The sequence below is a fragment of the Tamandua tetradactyla genome, chromosome 11 (assembly GCF_023851605.1).
Source record: "Tamandua tetradactyla isolate mTamTet1 chromosome 11, mTamTet1.pri, whole genome shotgun sequence".
In the NCBI taxonomy this organism is placed as follows: Eukaryota; Metazoa; Chordata; class Mammalia; order Pilosa; family Myrmecophagidae; genus Tamandua; species Tamandua tetradactyla.
Window position 1 is genome coordinate 19,956,123 of NC_135337.1, and position 17,651 is coordinate 19,973,773.

The 17,651-nt window shown below is 34.0% G+C and overlaps 1 protein-coding gene across 2 annotated transcripts in view; it reads left to right on the top strand.

Moving 5' to 3' along the window:
* COL11A1 (collagen type XI alpha 1 chain) overlaps positions 1 to 17,651 on the top strand; it is a 215,067-nt gene that overhangs the window by 133,766 nt on the left and 63,650 nt on the right. For both annotated transcript variants that reach the window (XM_077120085.1, XM_077120086.1), the window contains exons 37-41: positions 2,293 to 2,346; positions 7,016 to 7,069; positions 9,877 to 9,984; positions 10,397 to 10,486; positions 10,740 to 10,793. In XM_077120085.1, the coding sequence (XP_076976200.1) occupies positions 2,293 to 2,346; positions 7,016 to 7,069; positions 9,877 to 9,984; positions 10,397 to 10,486; positions 10,740 to 10,793 (360 nt within the window). The remainder of the gene's footprint in view (positions 1 to 2,292; positions 2,347 to 7,015; positions 7,070 to 9,876; positions 9,985 to 10,396; positions 10,487 to 10,739; positions 10,794 to 17,651) is intronic.

Here is a 17,651-nt window from a genome sequence, read left to right on the forward strand (position 1 = left end):
TTGTCCCATTTATGATAAAATTTTAATTTGAGATCATTAATATTTATGGCATGACTATTATGAAAAATATTCTATTTGCAGAAGAGCAAAACTCAAACATCAGTGCCAACAGAAAGTGAAAAAATCCCCCACATTTATGCATTCATGTCTTTTCATAGATTGCCTTGCCATATATGTACACCCTCATTTAGATAAATTTGTTCCCATTCCCCTTTAACGACTAGATCAGAAGGGCAGTCTATTTTGATGAATAACATTTTTACTTTTAAATAAAAGCCATAAAATTCGTTGGTAATTAATCTGCTTTATTTTATTGGATAATAGTTTGGAACCATTAAAATTATTTAGGTTTAATTGCTTAATATTATAAGTACAGGCTTAAAGAAATAAAAAACCGATGATATGAAACCATTATGTAGTCTGCTAAAATCGCTCCCTCAGACTGTCTAGGAATGCTATTAAAAATCATGTTGCATTAATCCCAGGTCGCATCATTTAGATCTAAGATCACTGTTTAAAGGATTATAACATTTGCAGCGAAAGTACAATCTATACTTTTCACATCAGTGAATATAATGATGTATTCTGCTTTTACTTTGCAGATATGTTGAAAATGTGTGAATAGTTTGTGCCGATGGCAAAATGCATCATTTGAGAGGCATTTTCGTGCTAGAGAGAAAGGCATGCTCACTTTTATTATCCTTTATCTGTCCCTCTCTCTGTTTTTGTGTAAACTTTTCATTACTGCCCCAAATTGACTGTCCATTTATTCCCACATGTATCAAACTAGTGACAAAGCACAGACATTTTTATTTGCTGTTTTGAAATAGTGGGCCTAGATGCAGAATTTTATCATTTAACTTTATTTTTGTGTTTCACCATTAAACTAAGGGCAGCGATACCCTTGCATTGCTGTCCACCTAGTGCTCTGTACATAGATTCATAAAACATGTTTTCAAAAGAAGAAATGAATAGATGACTTCCAAGAACGTTTTTTGCCCCCTTTGGGGAGGATGGCATCTGTTCTCTGAGGTGGTCGTGGAAAACATGCCTGAATCACTGAGCAGGGATGACTTCGTGAGCTATCATATAATAGTTTTAAATTAGAGATGATAATTCAGATAACCACTGTCTCTACATGGATGAGATCAGGGGAGCAGAGATGGTACTAGGAACATCCAGGAAGCTTTTTAACTGAAGCATACCAGCCAACTTGTAATAAGTCTTATGGTAGAAAATCACTGTTGTGGAGGTTTTCTTATTTTGAAACAAAGCCTTTTGTTCGAACTCAGTTTATATTAATATATCAAAGAATTGATAATTTCAAAATAGATTTATTTAAGCAATTAACAAATACTGATATATATATATATATATATATATATATATATATATATATATCCATTGTTATTAAAATGTTATTAAATTGATCATTTCTCCTCATTTAACCAGAAGGGTGAGATTATTTCTGCCTAAACCTATTCAGCGTGTTTTAAAATTTAAACTTGTTACTTAATAGATTCTGAGTAGAATGACTGTTCCTTAAGGCAGTCTGAAGAAGCAATTTATTTCTCCTAAGTATTTAAAACAGAAGAAACTTAATAGAGTTGTTTACTTTAAATACTTGGCTAATTGCTTCATTTATTTCTTCAGTATGACAAAGGATGCTTTGCCGAGATTGGTAGCACAGTAGATTTGCTCTCCAGTGCTCCAGAAACATGTTTCCAAGACAATATTTAAGAAAGCCAACTGCAAAATATTGGTCCTGATGACTTCTAGAGTTGAACATAGCAGATTTCTTCCTTTACTGGAAACAATTGAGAGATAAAGTGCCACTGTTTTCCTGCAAGTTTGTATTTCTTTCACCTTTTTCTCAGTCAGGGCTAAAATCACCACTAGAGGACACTATCTCTCTCTATTATCCAAGTCTTGATGCACAGGAAAACAGATCACAGAAAGAGGAAAATATTTTTTTTAACGGTTTTGCAAAAATGAAAATACAAAACTTTACAAATATGCTGTATAAAAATATAGATGCAAGTGGAATAAATTGATTTAAACATATAATGTGCAGAATGGAGTTCTACCATGGTCTCTGGGTGTCAATTATAGGTATAGTTATACTGATGGTCTGTATGAATATATTACCATACATAAAGTCAACAGAACATCAAAATGTCATATCTATTTAATAAAATGAAATAGGAAAATTAAAATTTCCAACTTACTAAGTTTAGACTATAATTCAGGAAATATTTAAGGCATGTTGTATTTGATAATTTGTGATTTCAGGGACCACCTGGAAAGGATGGACTGCCGGGACACCCTGGGCAACGTGGGGAGACTGTAAGTGACCCCATTTTTCTGATGGAAATTTTCTGTCTTTGGCACCTCATCAATTCATGGAAAACTACTTGATTTTTAATTTTTTTTGGGTGGGGGATGCATGGTCTGGGAAACGACCCCAGGTTTTCCACATGAAAGGCGAGCATTCTACCACTGAAACACCCATGCACCAAGCTACACGATTTTTAAAAACTCACTTACCACATTAAGGACAATGGAGGAATTAATTCCATTTAACTTTTCTTTGAACTATATAAATGCATTCATAAATGGACTAATGTTTGTGCTAAATGAATAGACTTGAGGAAATAGGATATTATTTGTATGAGTGTTTGTCATTAGCAGCACTTGAGGGATAAGTCAAAGGAGAAGAGCCTGCTATTTTTTTGGAAATTTCTAGAAGGTTGTCACCTTGACCCCTTTAAAACTGCTTCACTGAAATCTTTGTTTGCAGATACGCACTAACCCACCCTACTCCCGTCTCCAAAGAAAACACATTAGAATAAGTCATATAGATAATACAAAATACTTTTATCCTTAACTAAGGGATGAAGCATTTGCAGAGTTTGGAACTGTAAAGCTATAATTGGTCTGGAACAGATACCAAATGCATCTTCTCATCTCCAGTAGGAAAATATAAATGGAAAATGTAATTGAATTTCATTTAAAAAACTCAAAGAATACAGCATATGTGTAACAATGATTTGGCAAAATGAGAAACTCACCCTCCTGGCAGCTCAATTGCTGTTTAAGGATCATGGTGAGTTTATTTATTTGTTTTACTGCTGTCAGAAAGCCTGTGTCTGGCTATCCCAGTAGGTTGTTCGTCTAATCAGAAATCATTCCAGGTTGGCATGCTTCCTTGGAATCAGTTCTCGGTTTTCACTATTAATTAATTTTATCCAGATTTTTTAAGGAAATCACAGCAGAAGCGACCAATCACTGTGTGATTTAAAATCATTTTTAGCACCTTATGCCAGGATTAACATCTTTGAGGTTATACTGAAGTTAGTGATAACAAACCTAAAAGCATGACTAATTTTCTGCAACCCATTCCTGTTTCCCTCACCAAGTGACAACTCTTAGTTCAACAATTTTTTGGCTTTGATCAGACTGGAAATTTCAAGCCTTTGGATTTCAAAGCAAAATCAAGAATGATTTATTCAAAAGCAGAATCAAGAGTGATTTATTGAGCCCAGAATGAAGTTTTCTTCTGGGGATAACACATGTGAGAGGGGCATAAATTAAACTCTCTAAAGGAGAATATACATTTCAGTGTGCAAATTATCGTTCAAATCTTACAGCCAAGCATTTTTAACTAAATTATTGTTCAACTTCATGGGAATAATTCCAGAATATTTCCCAAATATCTGTGAAGATAGAGAATGGCTTTAGAAAATCTCTTTTGTCTCCAGGTTAATCAAAAGTTTATCTCTATCCAAATGTTATATTATATATATCATTTAAATTTGAACAAAGAAATTGTTCACTTTTTAATTTCTAATTGTCCAATTTCTAAATTCTGATATCAAGCATATTGATATTAGCATATAACTAATGATTCTAGGATGGATGTGTCCATCTGGAAGCTTCTCATAGACAAAGACTAGAATTATTTCTGGGAAATTATATTCATGATTTCTCCTCAACTTTTATGAGTAATAGAGAATCACCAGAGAGCCAGGACATTTCTTTCTCACCTTATTCTGTGTCAACTGTGACTCAGATTAACTTGTACAATGGCCAGAATCTAAAGCACCTATGTTTTGCTATCTTTGCCTAATGTTATTTCAAAGAAATTACTTTGTTATATCTGAGGTTGGTCCCCAGGTAGAAACCCTTGAATTGAAAGTTCATTCTGATGTCTTATTTTGAGATGTTGTAAGACCACCAGGAGCAATTAGAAATGTTTTCTATTCTATTGAAACAATCCATATTTGTCTCAGAAATACATCATCAAATCCTTCATTGCTCCCAAAATTAATGTAGTCCCTTTGAGATGATCAGGATAGGTGCTACATTTCTGGGTTCTATAGAAATTTTTCTAATTACCTGTGAATTTGTCAAACTAATATCTGTTTTCAGGAATTGTGAAAACCATAATTTCATTTATGTTATTCTACAATTAAAATACGAATGTAGTCTTCTTGTATAGATCAATATTGAATATACACACTCCGTTTTGAGCTATAAAAGTTTTTCTGAATGTAGGTTGTTGACCCTCGGGTCAGAGTGACTAGATATTTGAATCATATGGGAAATACTGACTTCTCACTCTTCCTAAATCCATTACTTACATAGATTTCCTTGAAACCAAACTTTTTCTATTTCCATGCATGCAACCTTGGGTTGAAAATTTTCCAAAGACTTTCTTGAATTAAACATTGCTTTTTATGTCAGTAATATTATTGCATTCATTTTGCATGCTAATCTTGCTCTTATAGCTACTAAGAAAAAAAATAAAACTCATGAATTATTTTAAATTCAGAATTTCATTTACATCTTCCTATCAAACTTAGTGATCAAAACACTGGAAATCTAGACGGAAGAAACAGCCTGTGTAAAAATGCGTGTGGCTATTTGGAGTAAAGTGAGAAGACCAGCATGGCTAGAATTTAGGGCACTTTTTTTTTAGGCAAAAAGAAGAGAGTGGAATAAGCAGATATAACTAGATTCTGTAGGACTTCATGATAGATATAGTTTGATATGTGCTTAGCAATGAGTAGAGTAGATTTGCTTTTGTAAGATGGTGATTCTGGATAAAATGGATAATTGAGTGAACCTGATTTGAAAAATGCTGCAATGGTCCAGGAAAGAGATACTACAGTTTAAGTTAAGATAGATCCACTGACACAGAGAACAGAAGCTGTACTTTAGAGAATTTCTGGCTTGACACTTTAGGACTAAATCCCGGGATTTGAAAGTACGCCATTAATAAAGGAAGAGACACAGCTGGGAAATCAGAGAGGATTAATTCAGTGAGTTCAATGTTGGGACATTAAGTTTGAAGAAAAGGCATGATACACAGTTGGAAAATTGGAAATGTCCAGTATACACTTACTGACGATTTTAGGGCTCAGCACAGACCAAAAGTTGAGAAATAGTTTGAGCAGCCAGGGTGGGGTGTGGGGGTTGATTGTCAGTGTATAGTCTGTAATTGTGGCCCTAGAAGTTGAGATAATTTAGGGAGTAGGTCGGGTGTGAGATTAAACTCTGTGAGGAAATTGGTAAGAGTAACAGCAAGCTATTACTCTTAGAAAAGCAAACACGGACTATACATATACTCACATTAAACACATACATATATATGCATATATACATACATATACACATATGGTATACAGATTTCCAAGCAAATCAGTGTTGAAAAGCTGAAATTAAGCAGTCAAGATTCTATTTTGCTTATAAATTGCTAAATAAATTCTGTCATGTTTGGCCCTGAATTGATTGGTGGCTTGTTATTGGTAATGATAGCTCAAGTGGAACCCTGATAGAATTAATTGAGTCACAAAATAAGAGAAATCTGTTTTCTTTCTCTATATCATTAATTACAGTAATTACACATTCAGATTATTTTTCTTTTTACCTGTTTCCTTCCAAACATGGCTATCTGGAAGGTTGCACTACAAACGCGTAGCTACTAATTTCTTCGTTTTATTCCTTACCATATTATTGTTAGTCTGATTAGATGTTAGAGTGAATAAGGCTTTTGCAAAATCCCTTTGCTTATATCTGTTCTTTGGAAAGTTTTCTCCCAGTATTCTGTAACTGTTTTAAAGTTTGCAAACACTACGCAGTTAAGAAGTTTGCCAATCATATTACAATGATGCAGAATGAATAATCCAGAACCCTACAGAAATATGAACACCAGAATATATTTCCAACAGCTTTGTCTAATGATACACACCTGTTTTCATCTACCAGGTTTAATGTTTTGTCTGTTTCTTGCCAGATTTATGTTAATGTCATTAAAATGCATTTAATATATTATTTACAAGATTCATTTTAACTATAGTCTTTGGGTTTTAAGAAAGAACATATTGATAAAATGCTGAAATAATTATTCATCATGCAAAGCACTCTTTTTCTAAATTTTATTTTACATCTTGTTTATGAGATTGTCAGAATGCAGTGAAGAGAAATGCTTAATATCACAAACTGTAGATTTATCTCTAGATACCAATTTGGTGGACTATTTCAAAAGAGTGCCTAAGTCATTTATTTCATTCATAAACATTGCAGAGTTAAAATTCTATCTTTTGTTTGTCCAATGAAACAAATTTAAGATGTTTTGGCTGCACCTTCATGCTGTTTTTTTGTTTGTTTTATGTTTTTTTTCATGGCCAGACACCTGGAATCGAACCCAGGTCCCCGGCATGGCAGGGAGAACTCTGCCTGCTGAGCCCCGGTGGCCCGTCCCATGCCATTATTTTATTTCCTTGTTTAAGTCTGTTGAATAAAATCATTGACCTCCCGAGTGAAATAAAGAAGATGACAATTTTAGAATTTTATAGAAAACTGGACATAATAACTCATAGTCAAATATATAAAAATAAATATTTTTGGTGAAATATGACTTCCTTTTAATGTGGATTATTTAGTTATTTCATTAATTTTATTTATTTTTATTTCCTGCATGGCTATTACAGATTGTATTTTGGTTCTTTAGGGATTTCAAGGCAAGACTGGCCCTCCGGGACCAGGAGGGGTTGTTGGACCACAGGTTCGTTCTTTCTTTTTTTCTGTAAAAGATTTATATCCCTTTTTATAGTTTAACCTTCCCTCAGATGTGTAAATCCCCCCTTTCATTATTATGTGAAATGACGCACTTTTGTATTTCAGATCCTATTTACATATGTATGTAACTTGTCTGCATCAGAGGAACTGCAGCAAGCTCCTATTTAGCTAAAGCAGTTTCTCAATGGAGTTGATGAAAGGAAACTGAAATAAATAATGAAAATAAACCAGAAAATTTGCAATGAATTTGACCCTAAATCTTGACCAAGACGCCATTTGCTAAAAAAGTGAAAGTGCTTTATTAATTGGGGTTTTCAAATTATAAGCCAAGAGACTTCAGTTTTCTAAAGTATAAATTAGATTTAGAAGTACAGTATTTTAGAAGTATAATACAGAACTGAATACAAAAACATTCTAGAACTTTATATTGTCATGTATTACATGTTTCTTAAGGTTTTCATCTTCACAACAATTATTCACGCTAGGAATAAAATATTAGCTTGATTCTTTGATTATATGTAAAATAATGGCAAAGACAGATAACATTTTCAAGATAGCATTTTCTTTGGCAGAAAGAGTTTCAAAAATTGGTGCTGTATCCTGAATTGTAGTATTAATTAGTTGCAAAGAATAATTCATGGGAATAGACAATAATATTTTATTCTTTGGCAAAGGGTATTGAGAGGGCAGGGACACGTTTAGTTTACTCAGCTGGAATTTTATCCTTGCTAAAAACAAATTATAGCAAAAGAGCCAGAGCAGTTGAATAAGGGTTTTAATTATTCAATTGCTTTAAATAGCTATTTCTCAGACTATAATTACCTCTCAACCCTGTATAACTCACACACACACACACACACATCTAAACATTTACACACCTAGAGAAACAAAAAGTTCAAAAATATATGTTAAAAATATATGTTAGAAGCAAAAGTGAAATATTCTGGGATTGGTTGAACTCTTTCATTTCTAGTCATAGATATTAAATGGAAATGGAAATCTACTTTTGGTGACATTTGGTTGTAAGTTGTTTGAAATAGAAAAACATGTACTTATAGGAAGCTTTCTAATTTTTCAGAAAGTATCCCAAAGGAAAAGAAATATCAACTGTTTGCGCCTTTTGAAAAGAAGCATAGTAACATGTAAACATGCAAGCTTTCTGTGCCGAAGGCTTCCTCTATTGCTTATTAGATTTACTTTGAAAAATACTTACTCCAAAACTTTTTTTAATATTTCAGAAAACTTCACAACCATTTTTTCATGAAAAAACATGTACTAAAAGTATATTTCCGTTAACATTAATGTCCATTAACCGAATGGAAATAAAGTCCAACTAGAATGTAGACATCACAGGGCTTTACTGAGTATTTTGGAACTCCAACTGTTTTAAAATTCTGATGCAGGCATCTAAATTTCTGGAATCTGCGTACCCTTTCCCCCTGTCCTTTAAGGCGTAAAAGTTCCAGTTGTTTTATCTGTGTTTACATCGTCCATTTGAATTATTATTCTTTCTTTCTTTATTTTTTGCGAGTCAAAAGCTTAACGGATTTATTGAGGGGAGAAAGCAGGTGGAAGAAAGGCGGAAGCCAGTGAAACCTGCCAGCGAATGAATTATTATTCTTTATTGGTTCTTTTAAGAAAATAAAAATCCAATTGCTTGTTTCAAATGAAATCATATTTTCATGTTAGGGCAAGGATTAATTGTAATAATACTAATTTTCAGTGTATTGGCATGTGAATCATTTTTGTTTCCATGTTGACAGCCATTCAATTTGGATGCGTTTTCTTACTTTTGAAATTCTCGTGCTCATTTTTAAGAAAAAGTCCTGTGTGTTGAGGGAAGAAGGGAGGTATGTTAATGATAAGCTGATAAATTTTGGGTGCTTACATAATTAAAGGGTTTTAGACCTAGAAATGCCCACCCTAATTTGGGGCAGATATATCATGTACCCTTCGTCAAGAGATAAGGTCTGTTGCATTTTTGAAAAGTTACAAGGAGCTATATTTTGTAAGCAAAGTTCAGTCAAACATTCCCCTCCTTAAAAACTTTAGAATGTAGACAGTTTCCCTTTGTATATCTTTAATGTAAATCCTTCACTTAAGTGGAGGTCTCCAGTCCATGGGGAATCCAAGCAGAACCAAGTTTGGCCATTTCGGTTTCAGGGGATCTAGGCTTATTGTGAAGCAGTGATTTGTTGAGTAGCTACCAATGTGGTACCAATGCCTGTTAACACTTTAGCGGATGAGATGTAACCGACATGGTTCTTAACTGTTGTTGAACTCAGCTCAAGCTGAGGAGACTCTGGTTCTTACATGAAGAAAATGTCCCTTGGGGCTTTAGGTATTTACTCTGAACACTTAAATTCTAACTACCGTCCCACATATCTATTTAGACTCCTGCCTGATATGCTACTTCAGTGCTTATAGGAGGTATTTTGTAGGAAATGGTAAAAATGGTATAAGAAATATACACTTAATTTAAGAACTTTGCTATCTGAATATGCCTATTTTTTCCTTGTTGCCTTAACTTTAAACTGGTTTCTGAAACTTACTGTGCAACCACAGTCTTTGCAATGATTATATGGATACTTGCTTTAAATGTGCCTGTGGTTAAGCTAACTAAGATATCCATTGTTGGTGAAAAAAATAAATAAAATGGTCACCTTGAAGCAGCAAAAAATAAATAAATAAGAAATATACACTTTTTGTGAAAGGCAAGATTTATTTTGAGTTAATGTTGTCTTTGCCAAAACTGAAATAGCAATGTAATGCGGTTTCACATCTCTAATTTAGGGTCCGACTGGTGAGACGGGTCCGACAGGTGAACGTGGGCACCCGGGGCCTCCTGGACCCCCCGGTGAGCAAGGGCTTCCCGGTGCTGCCGGAAAAGAAGGTGCAAAGGTAAAACGTGCTCAAGGAGTTCTCTGGGCTGAAGACATTTATGTACTTGTCAGTGTAGCATCTCAAAGTTTATCTCTGGAATCCTTAAATCTGGATTCTTTAAATCTGGATTATATTATAGGATTGAAGTGAGTATCAGGAAAATATTTTGTGTGAGTTGATTGTACTGTGGGGCATTCCTGAGCAATAGCCTAAGACCTGTTATCTTCAGTGACTATAAAATCAACAATTTATATACCCTTTTAAGAGCAGGTAATGGTGAGCTCATTTTAATGTGCGTGACGTTTCATTCGATATTTTCATAATTAACTGATTTCAGGCTCTCCTTTCAGTAGGCAGATAATCTCATTTTGCTTGTAGAAAGATGGGTAGAAATTACTCTCTATTAACGGATGGATATAATATTCTTTAGGGTGACCCAGGTCCTCAAGGCGTCTCAGGGAAAGATGGACCCGCAGGACTCCGTGGTTTCCCAGGGGAAAGAGGTCTTCCTGGAGCTCAGGTATAATCAACATACAGATAAAACATGTAAAAGAAATTTCTTATTAGAAGAATATTTATCAGACCTTAACTAAATAAAGATGCACGAGAAAGAGGCAATATACATGTGTATGCAATTGATTATTATATATGGCAATTGGTCTTTGCATCTAAAATCCTTTTCTGGCAGCTTCACTTTATCAGTCATGCATTTCCCCCGTGTTTGCATTCAATTCACATAGTTTCATCTTCTGTGTTGTTATCACTTTTCCCAGGGTGCCCCTGGACTGAAAGGAGGAGAAGGTCCCCAGGGCCCACCAGGTCCACTTGTAAGTATGATAATAAATAGCCATGCTGTCCATCCATAGTAGCAAATTACATCTCTTCTTTCATTACTCACATGCTGTGATCTCCCAGTAGGTGGGAGAGAAAATAAACACATGCCAATCAAATCATTCAGTGTCTGGTTTCTACTAATTTCCTGCGCTAATGAGTGCAGAAGCAGAAGGTTTCAGACGCTGGAAATATTTTGCTTCACTTGCTGTCAGGAAATCAATGGGGCTATCTTGTCTCTTAGAGTACGCACAAAAGGGAATCATAATTATGAGTAACAGAAATTTATAACCATAGAAGGCTTGTCAAGACCACAGTTTCATAGTTTTTAATGCATTTATCTCTTTCTTCTCACTTTAAAATTAATCGTAGAAGAAGATTCACCTTCTTATATATTGTATACTATCATTCGTTTATTAAAAACCGAATAAAAGTATTGAAGAGTCTTGGCTTTTGTCAATGGTATACAATTTGTTCCCATAAGCATGAGAGGTATATTTCCATTTTAAAGATTATCCAGATTGCTTTATTTAATTAATGCAACCTTGTGAAATAATTGGCAGATGAGTAAGTTATCAGAATTTACCTTATTCTTTCCTTGAGATTCATATGAATCCCTCAGAAAACAATTGTTTATAGACTTCATTATTTATCAAAAATTCACCTTTGCTTCTTTCTATCTTACCCTGAAACGCTAACAATCACAGCAAAACTGCCAATTATACTGGGATCTTTACGTTTTCCTTCCTATTTCCCCAACCCAAAAAGCCGAAAGTTTCCTGAAATCCCCCTCAAGTTCCTCGTGCAGTATGTTTAAGTCATATTAGTTCTGCCAACGGTGTTTCTTTCCTGTGTCCCCTTTTCTTCCTTTCAACTCCTTCTACTTCTGTCGAAACTCCCGCCTCTCTTTCATTGGCTCATATGGTCTTAACTAATCTCCCAGACTCTGTTTGCTTATCCTGTTGAGTCAGTTTTGTCCACCAATTCTAGAATGACAACTTAAACCCCATTCTTAATGAAGACCTTCCACTGCTTATACATATCTCTTGGCCTTACATTGCCTTCAGCCAAACTTAGAGCCAGTGAGTCATCTTTACAGTCTAGTGTCAATACTCCTGTCTATTTTGTTTCCTTCAATGCCTCCTCTCTAATCTACCCACTCCAATGCATAGAACTTCTTGCTTCTCAAATCACCATGATAGTTTATGCTTTTCAGAGAATATACTTTATTCTTTGCTTTTTTTTTTTTTTTTTTTGTCAAACCCCTCTTCCTTTCTGTATTTGACAAAAAATAAACCTACTAATCTATACAGATACAGCTTAAGTGTGGAAGCTTTAAAGTCATCTTTGGACCATTTGCCTTCATTTCACTGATTAGTGAAATCCCATGACACCTTCTAGTTAGAAATTGTATTAGAATACACTTGATTAACTGTCTCTCTCCTTAGACTGAGTTCTCTGTGCTGTTTTTGGTTCCATGTACAGCATAGTACCTGACACACAGTAATCATTCCATACATACTAACCTACTTGAATTTAAATTCATTAAGCTAGTATTTTATCATAAATCCTGCTTTTGAAGAAGAGTTTGTATACCATAATTAATCCTGATAAAAATCCTGATAAATGGTAGTATAGGTAATAATGTCTTAAAAACAGTAAGCATATTTGGCAGGTTGATTAAAATTATACTTATTCTGTACATCAATCAAATGTCATATCACAGTGCTGAAGGCAGGTATGGCAATCTGATAAAAAATTTTGAAAAATGAAAAATAATGTATTTCAAGAACAGTTTTGACTTCTCATGGACTTCATAAAATTATGAAGAACAGGGCGGGCCGCGGTGGCTCAGCGGGCAAGGTGCTTGCCTGCTATGCCGGAGGACCTCGGTTCGATTCCCGGCCCCAGCCCATGTAACAAAAACGGAGAAACAGAATACAATAAAACAAGAAAATGTTTAAAAATGTTTCCCTTTCTTCCTTCCTTCCTTCCTTCTCTCTGTCTTTCCTTTAAAAAAAAAAAAAAAAAAAAAAAAAAAAAAAAATTATGAAGAACATTTTTAATGCCTTAACCCTAATATGTTAGCAGGAACAACAACTGAATAAGTCAAAAGTTATTATTTTGCCATAGGATTCCAAAAACTTCATTAAAATGCAATTTATTTAAGCAGGCTTTCAGTTTCCAAAGTAACCTTATCTTAGGAATAGATAATTTTAAGGTCAATGGTCATTGCATCGGTGAACTCTGAATCATGGCTATAATGATTCAATTATTTTAGCATCTAACCAAAGATGCTGCCCTGGAGTTTGGAATAGTTGGAACCAATGTATGTGTAGAGTGCATGATATTCTCAGGAGATATAATTTAACAAAATATTAATTAAAAATTATCCAGTTACATAAAGAATAACATTTAATTTCGTTATAGCATGTTATAAACTGTAAAATGGTATAAAATCTGTTATTTATCTAGTTCATTTCAACAGCTATTTATTTTACAGTTTCTGCGTACTTTCCTTTGTACTATTAGACCCTACAAAGATGTCCTTTTAAGAGATTTGAAATAGGGTGAAAAGTTTTGAAAAGAAACACATGAAAGACTAAATATACTGTGAGACAGACAGTAGGTGATTAAATGGCTAATGTCATATAAATAAATGTTAATTCTAAAGTAAATAATCAAGGAGAGGGCAATGTAGGAGCTGCCCCTTGAACTTGGTTTCACTGAGTAGAAAGGAGGAGGAGAAAGGTCATTTCAGAGAAGAGAAAATGGCGTAAGGAAGGGAGGGTATGGTATTTAGGGGATATCTAAAGAGAAGCAAGACTTGAGGGATGGACTAAAGTTTGTTAAATACTTGGTAGGAATGAAACACACTGCAAATGTGTTTTACATGATGTAAAGTTAAGGCAGGAAATACATTATGAGATATGGTTATTGAAGCTCTGAAATGTAAAGTTGAAGTAACATGGAGATACGAAGTAGAGTAAGTGCAGTAAAATAGTCTAAATAAAGTTTGAGGAAAACAAATCCATCATTAGGGTGAAATATGCAACAAAGACAATATAAATTAGACAGCATAAAAGTTCTGCGATCAATGTCGTAATGTAAGACTGAGCCATTGGTAAGGGCAACGGGTAGTTGTGGATGTGACTGTGGATTGCACAGTCCAAAGACTATGGATGTGACAAACTCTGGGAAGGTAGGATAGTAGGATTTGTTAACTGATTGGATATGAACAGTGAGGCAAGATAAAACAGAATGATATCCCTAAGATGGTGAGACTGGCACTCAAGTGAAGCTTTCTGTGCCTAGCAATTTTACCTGATCAGAAACAGTGGTAACTACAACTACAAAATAATAAATAAATAAATAAAAGGCAGAACCAAAACCTCTTAGGAGTCCAAAATACATATGCAATCTCAAATAATTGTAGAAGTGAAATTTTATAAAAGAAGAAAAACTGAAGTTCAGAGAACTTTATGTTTAGAAAAATTATGATGTGAAGAATTATACCAACCCAAAGGATCTATTTAAGAGTATAGGAGATTGCTTTTTTCAGACACCTCTTTATAAAGATTCTCAGAAGAAACTTCTTAACCATAGCTTTAGAAATATTCTTTTCTTTTAGTCACTATGAATTATGAAACAGTCAGATTATGATAACAGAGGGTAACTCTTTGGCTTATGGCTCTGTTTTTCTAAAGGAACACATCTCACTATAAATATTTGTATTTTATATATGATATCCCTATGTTGTCTATTGTGTGCTATTCTAATTACTATTTTTAAATGTTTGACAGGATCATTGAACTTATTTTATAACCCAGTAATGAGGTAACCTACCATTGAAAAATGTTGGTCTGCAGTATGCATTTTGGATTAGTAATATTATTGGCACCACTTTATGCCAATAAAAAGTTGTGTTTTTGCCTACTTATTTCTTATTTATACTCCCTTTTATGTATTCTCTATAAGCTGCCATAATTCTTTTCTTGTGGAAAGACTATAAATAAATATGTGACTATACCATTAATTACAATTATACAGATGAATAAAATGGACATTTACTGCAAAGAACTTATGGTTCACTGAAAAAGATAGTTTTGAGATAGATAAAATAACATAGTAAATAAGCGATATATTGGAAGAGAGAACAAAGAAGATGCATGTGTGAATAGTGATTTTTGCCTAAAGGAATTGTATGGGAGTTGGGTCTAAAAATAAAACTCAGTTTTATCAATGAAAAACAATTTTTTTCTATATTTAATCGTGAACGGATAATCACTGTTTTAGTCATTTTAGGAAAGAACTGATACTGCAAGATCATAGCTTTCTAAATTTTGCTATCAGGAGTAAATTTTGTATTGAGTTGCATTTTGTAGTACTCCCACTTAATAAAAACAGGATGATCCAAGGGAGTGCTGCGACTTTGGGCTTTTAGAGTTCTGGCAAATCCAGGCATTCACTGTACACGTGATGCTGTATTCAAGAGTGGTAATAGACGGCAGTCAAAGCACAGGCATGTTTCTGATGCAGGGGTCTTGCTCACTGAGTAGACGTCTTGATACATCCACACAGAACGCAGAATGGACTAAGGGACTGGACAGCCAGGGAAGGAGCCAGTTCTTCATTTTTCTTGTTGCTGTACATAGACTCGGTAAATGATTGTTTATTTAAACACACCAAATATACTAATACAGCATGCAAGCAAATTCTCAGCTTGCACTAACCAGTATATTTCCATAAACAAAATTAAGAAAAATGTTTTCTCTAAATAATTACCCCTTTACTTTTTTTCTGCTCTGGGAGCACCTCATTGCTAGCAGTTATTTTTCTAAGAACTAGAAGATTAAAACCACAGTAGTGTGCTTAGTAAAAGCCTTCTAGCACATTTCCTTCTTTCTCCTGTGAGTGGTGGGATTTAATATGCAAAAAGGATGAGATGGGGCCAGACAAAACCGTTGAAAGGTAAAAATTCAGTATATCCCAATTGTGCAAGTCAGCAGTCTTTTCCCCTTACCCCTGACTCCCCTTACTTTACCATACTCACATAATTCTGGTGTGACTTTCCTCCTTATTCAGTATTACTTTTTTCTATTGTCCTTCTTTCCCTAGGAATTCACATGACCTTCCTATCATTCCTATTTTTAAAGTGTTCTTTCTACACTATATTCCAGAGACCCTTCTTTCCATAGCTGCTACTTATTCACCTAACAAGGGAATGGACCCGATTTTATAAGGACAGCACCTACTCACTTAGCGGGTCATATACTACATTTTAAAGATCACACATATTTTCTCTATTGGACGCTAGATAAATTTTATTGAAGTTTCATTATATTCAACCTGGATAAGCATGGAGATATTGGTGGTGACCAATTACTAAAGTTTGATTTAATCATTCTGAGTTTTCCCTTTAAATGTTGGTGACGCTTGATATTTCATCAGACTTTTGAGATTGTATTAAATAAAATATATGCCATCTGGGGAGTAAGAGTTACATTATGCTGGTTTTACCATGAAAGTCAGCTTGACTTTAAAGAGGAAGGGACAGTTTTTTTTTTTTTTTTTTAATTTGCCTTCTATTTGTACAACTCTGTTTCATAAGAATGCATTTTGTGTTCTCTAGTGGGCTGCATGTTAACTGAATGGAGATGAGATTATTTCTCTGTTTACCACTTCAATTTATTTACAACTGCTCAGCTAAAGAAACTTAGGGCATATTTATTTTGGAGTTTTCTTCTGTGTTTAGAGTTAAAGAAATAGCCATTATTTTCATTGCTTCAGGAACATGAACTGATGTTACTGTTTCTTATTTCAGTACTATTATAAGGTTTAAGGGAAAAGGCTGCAGAAGGGGATAAACTTATAGTATTAAAGATATACTAACTAAATGGAGAAATTAAAAGCATGTGAATATTAACTGTTCAGTTGAAAAGAAGAGAAAACCTCATACATTTCTGTAGTGATTCATATCTGGTATTAAAATAATGAAATTATTGTCATTGTCATTCATATAATTCAATGCATACAATTGCTTTGGAAAACCTTCAATTTGCCCCATGTCCTTTGCTATTTCTCCTTATGCAGATGATATTTCTGTGGATTTTAGCCTGTCTTTCTGTGACTTATTTCCAGTTAAGCACTTTTGATGTGTAAAATAGTCACCATTCCTGCAGGAACATGAATACACAAACAACTTCAATGAGTAGATTTAAAAACTTATGTTACCCGGAAAGAGTTTTACCCTTCTTTTATCTTTGTGACCTCAAATATAGTGTATAACCTCCTGGATCCTAAATTGTCACCACTCTAGTTATTTGAGATTGTATATCTGTTTTTGAAGTAATATACAGTACTCCAACATGCTTTGAATTCATTCTTTAAACTAGGCGTTGTTAAAACACACCACATAAAAAATCCCCTAAATCCATGGAAAATTTTTGTTATCACCATGTTGTCTGTGAAAGAAATGAATCATAGAAAGGGTAATCAATTTACTCAACATTCAAAAGCTGGAGGTTCCAGGACTGGAAAGGGAAAGATTACATATTCAGTTGATTCACTGATTTAGTGCCTCCGATGTGACAGTCTCTACTTGAAATGCTGGGAATCATTGGTTAAAAAAAAAAAAAGAAAGAAAGAAATCAAACACAGTTCCCTCCCTTTGTGGAAGTGGCAATTATCCATTTAACCTACATTAAACCACAAGCATGTTAAACATATTAACTTGTTTATATGGCATTTATAAAGCCCTTTATTTTTTGTTATAACTATTCAGCAATCTCTTAATTTCTATTATGATAGATGATTACCATTTTTTAAAAAAATGCATCTGAAATGTGAGTTTC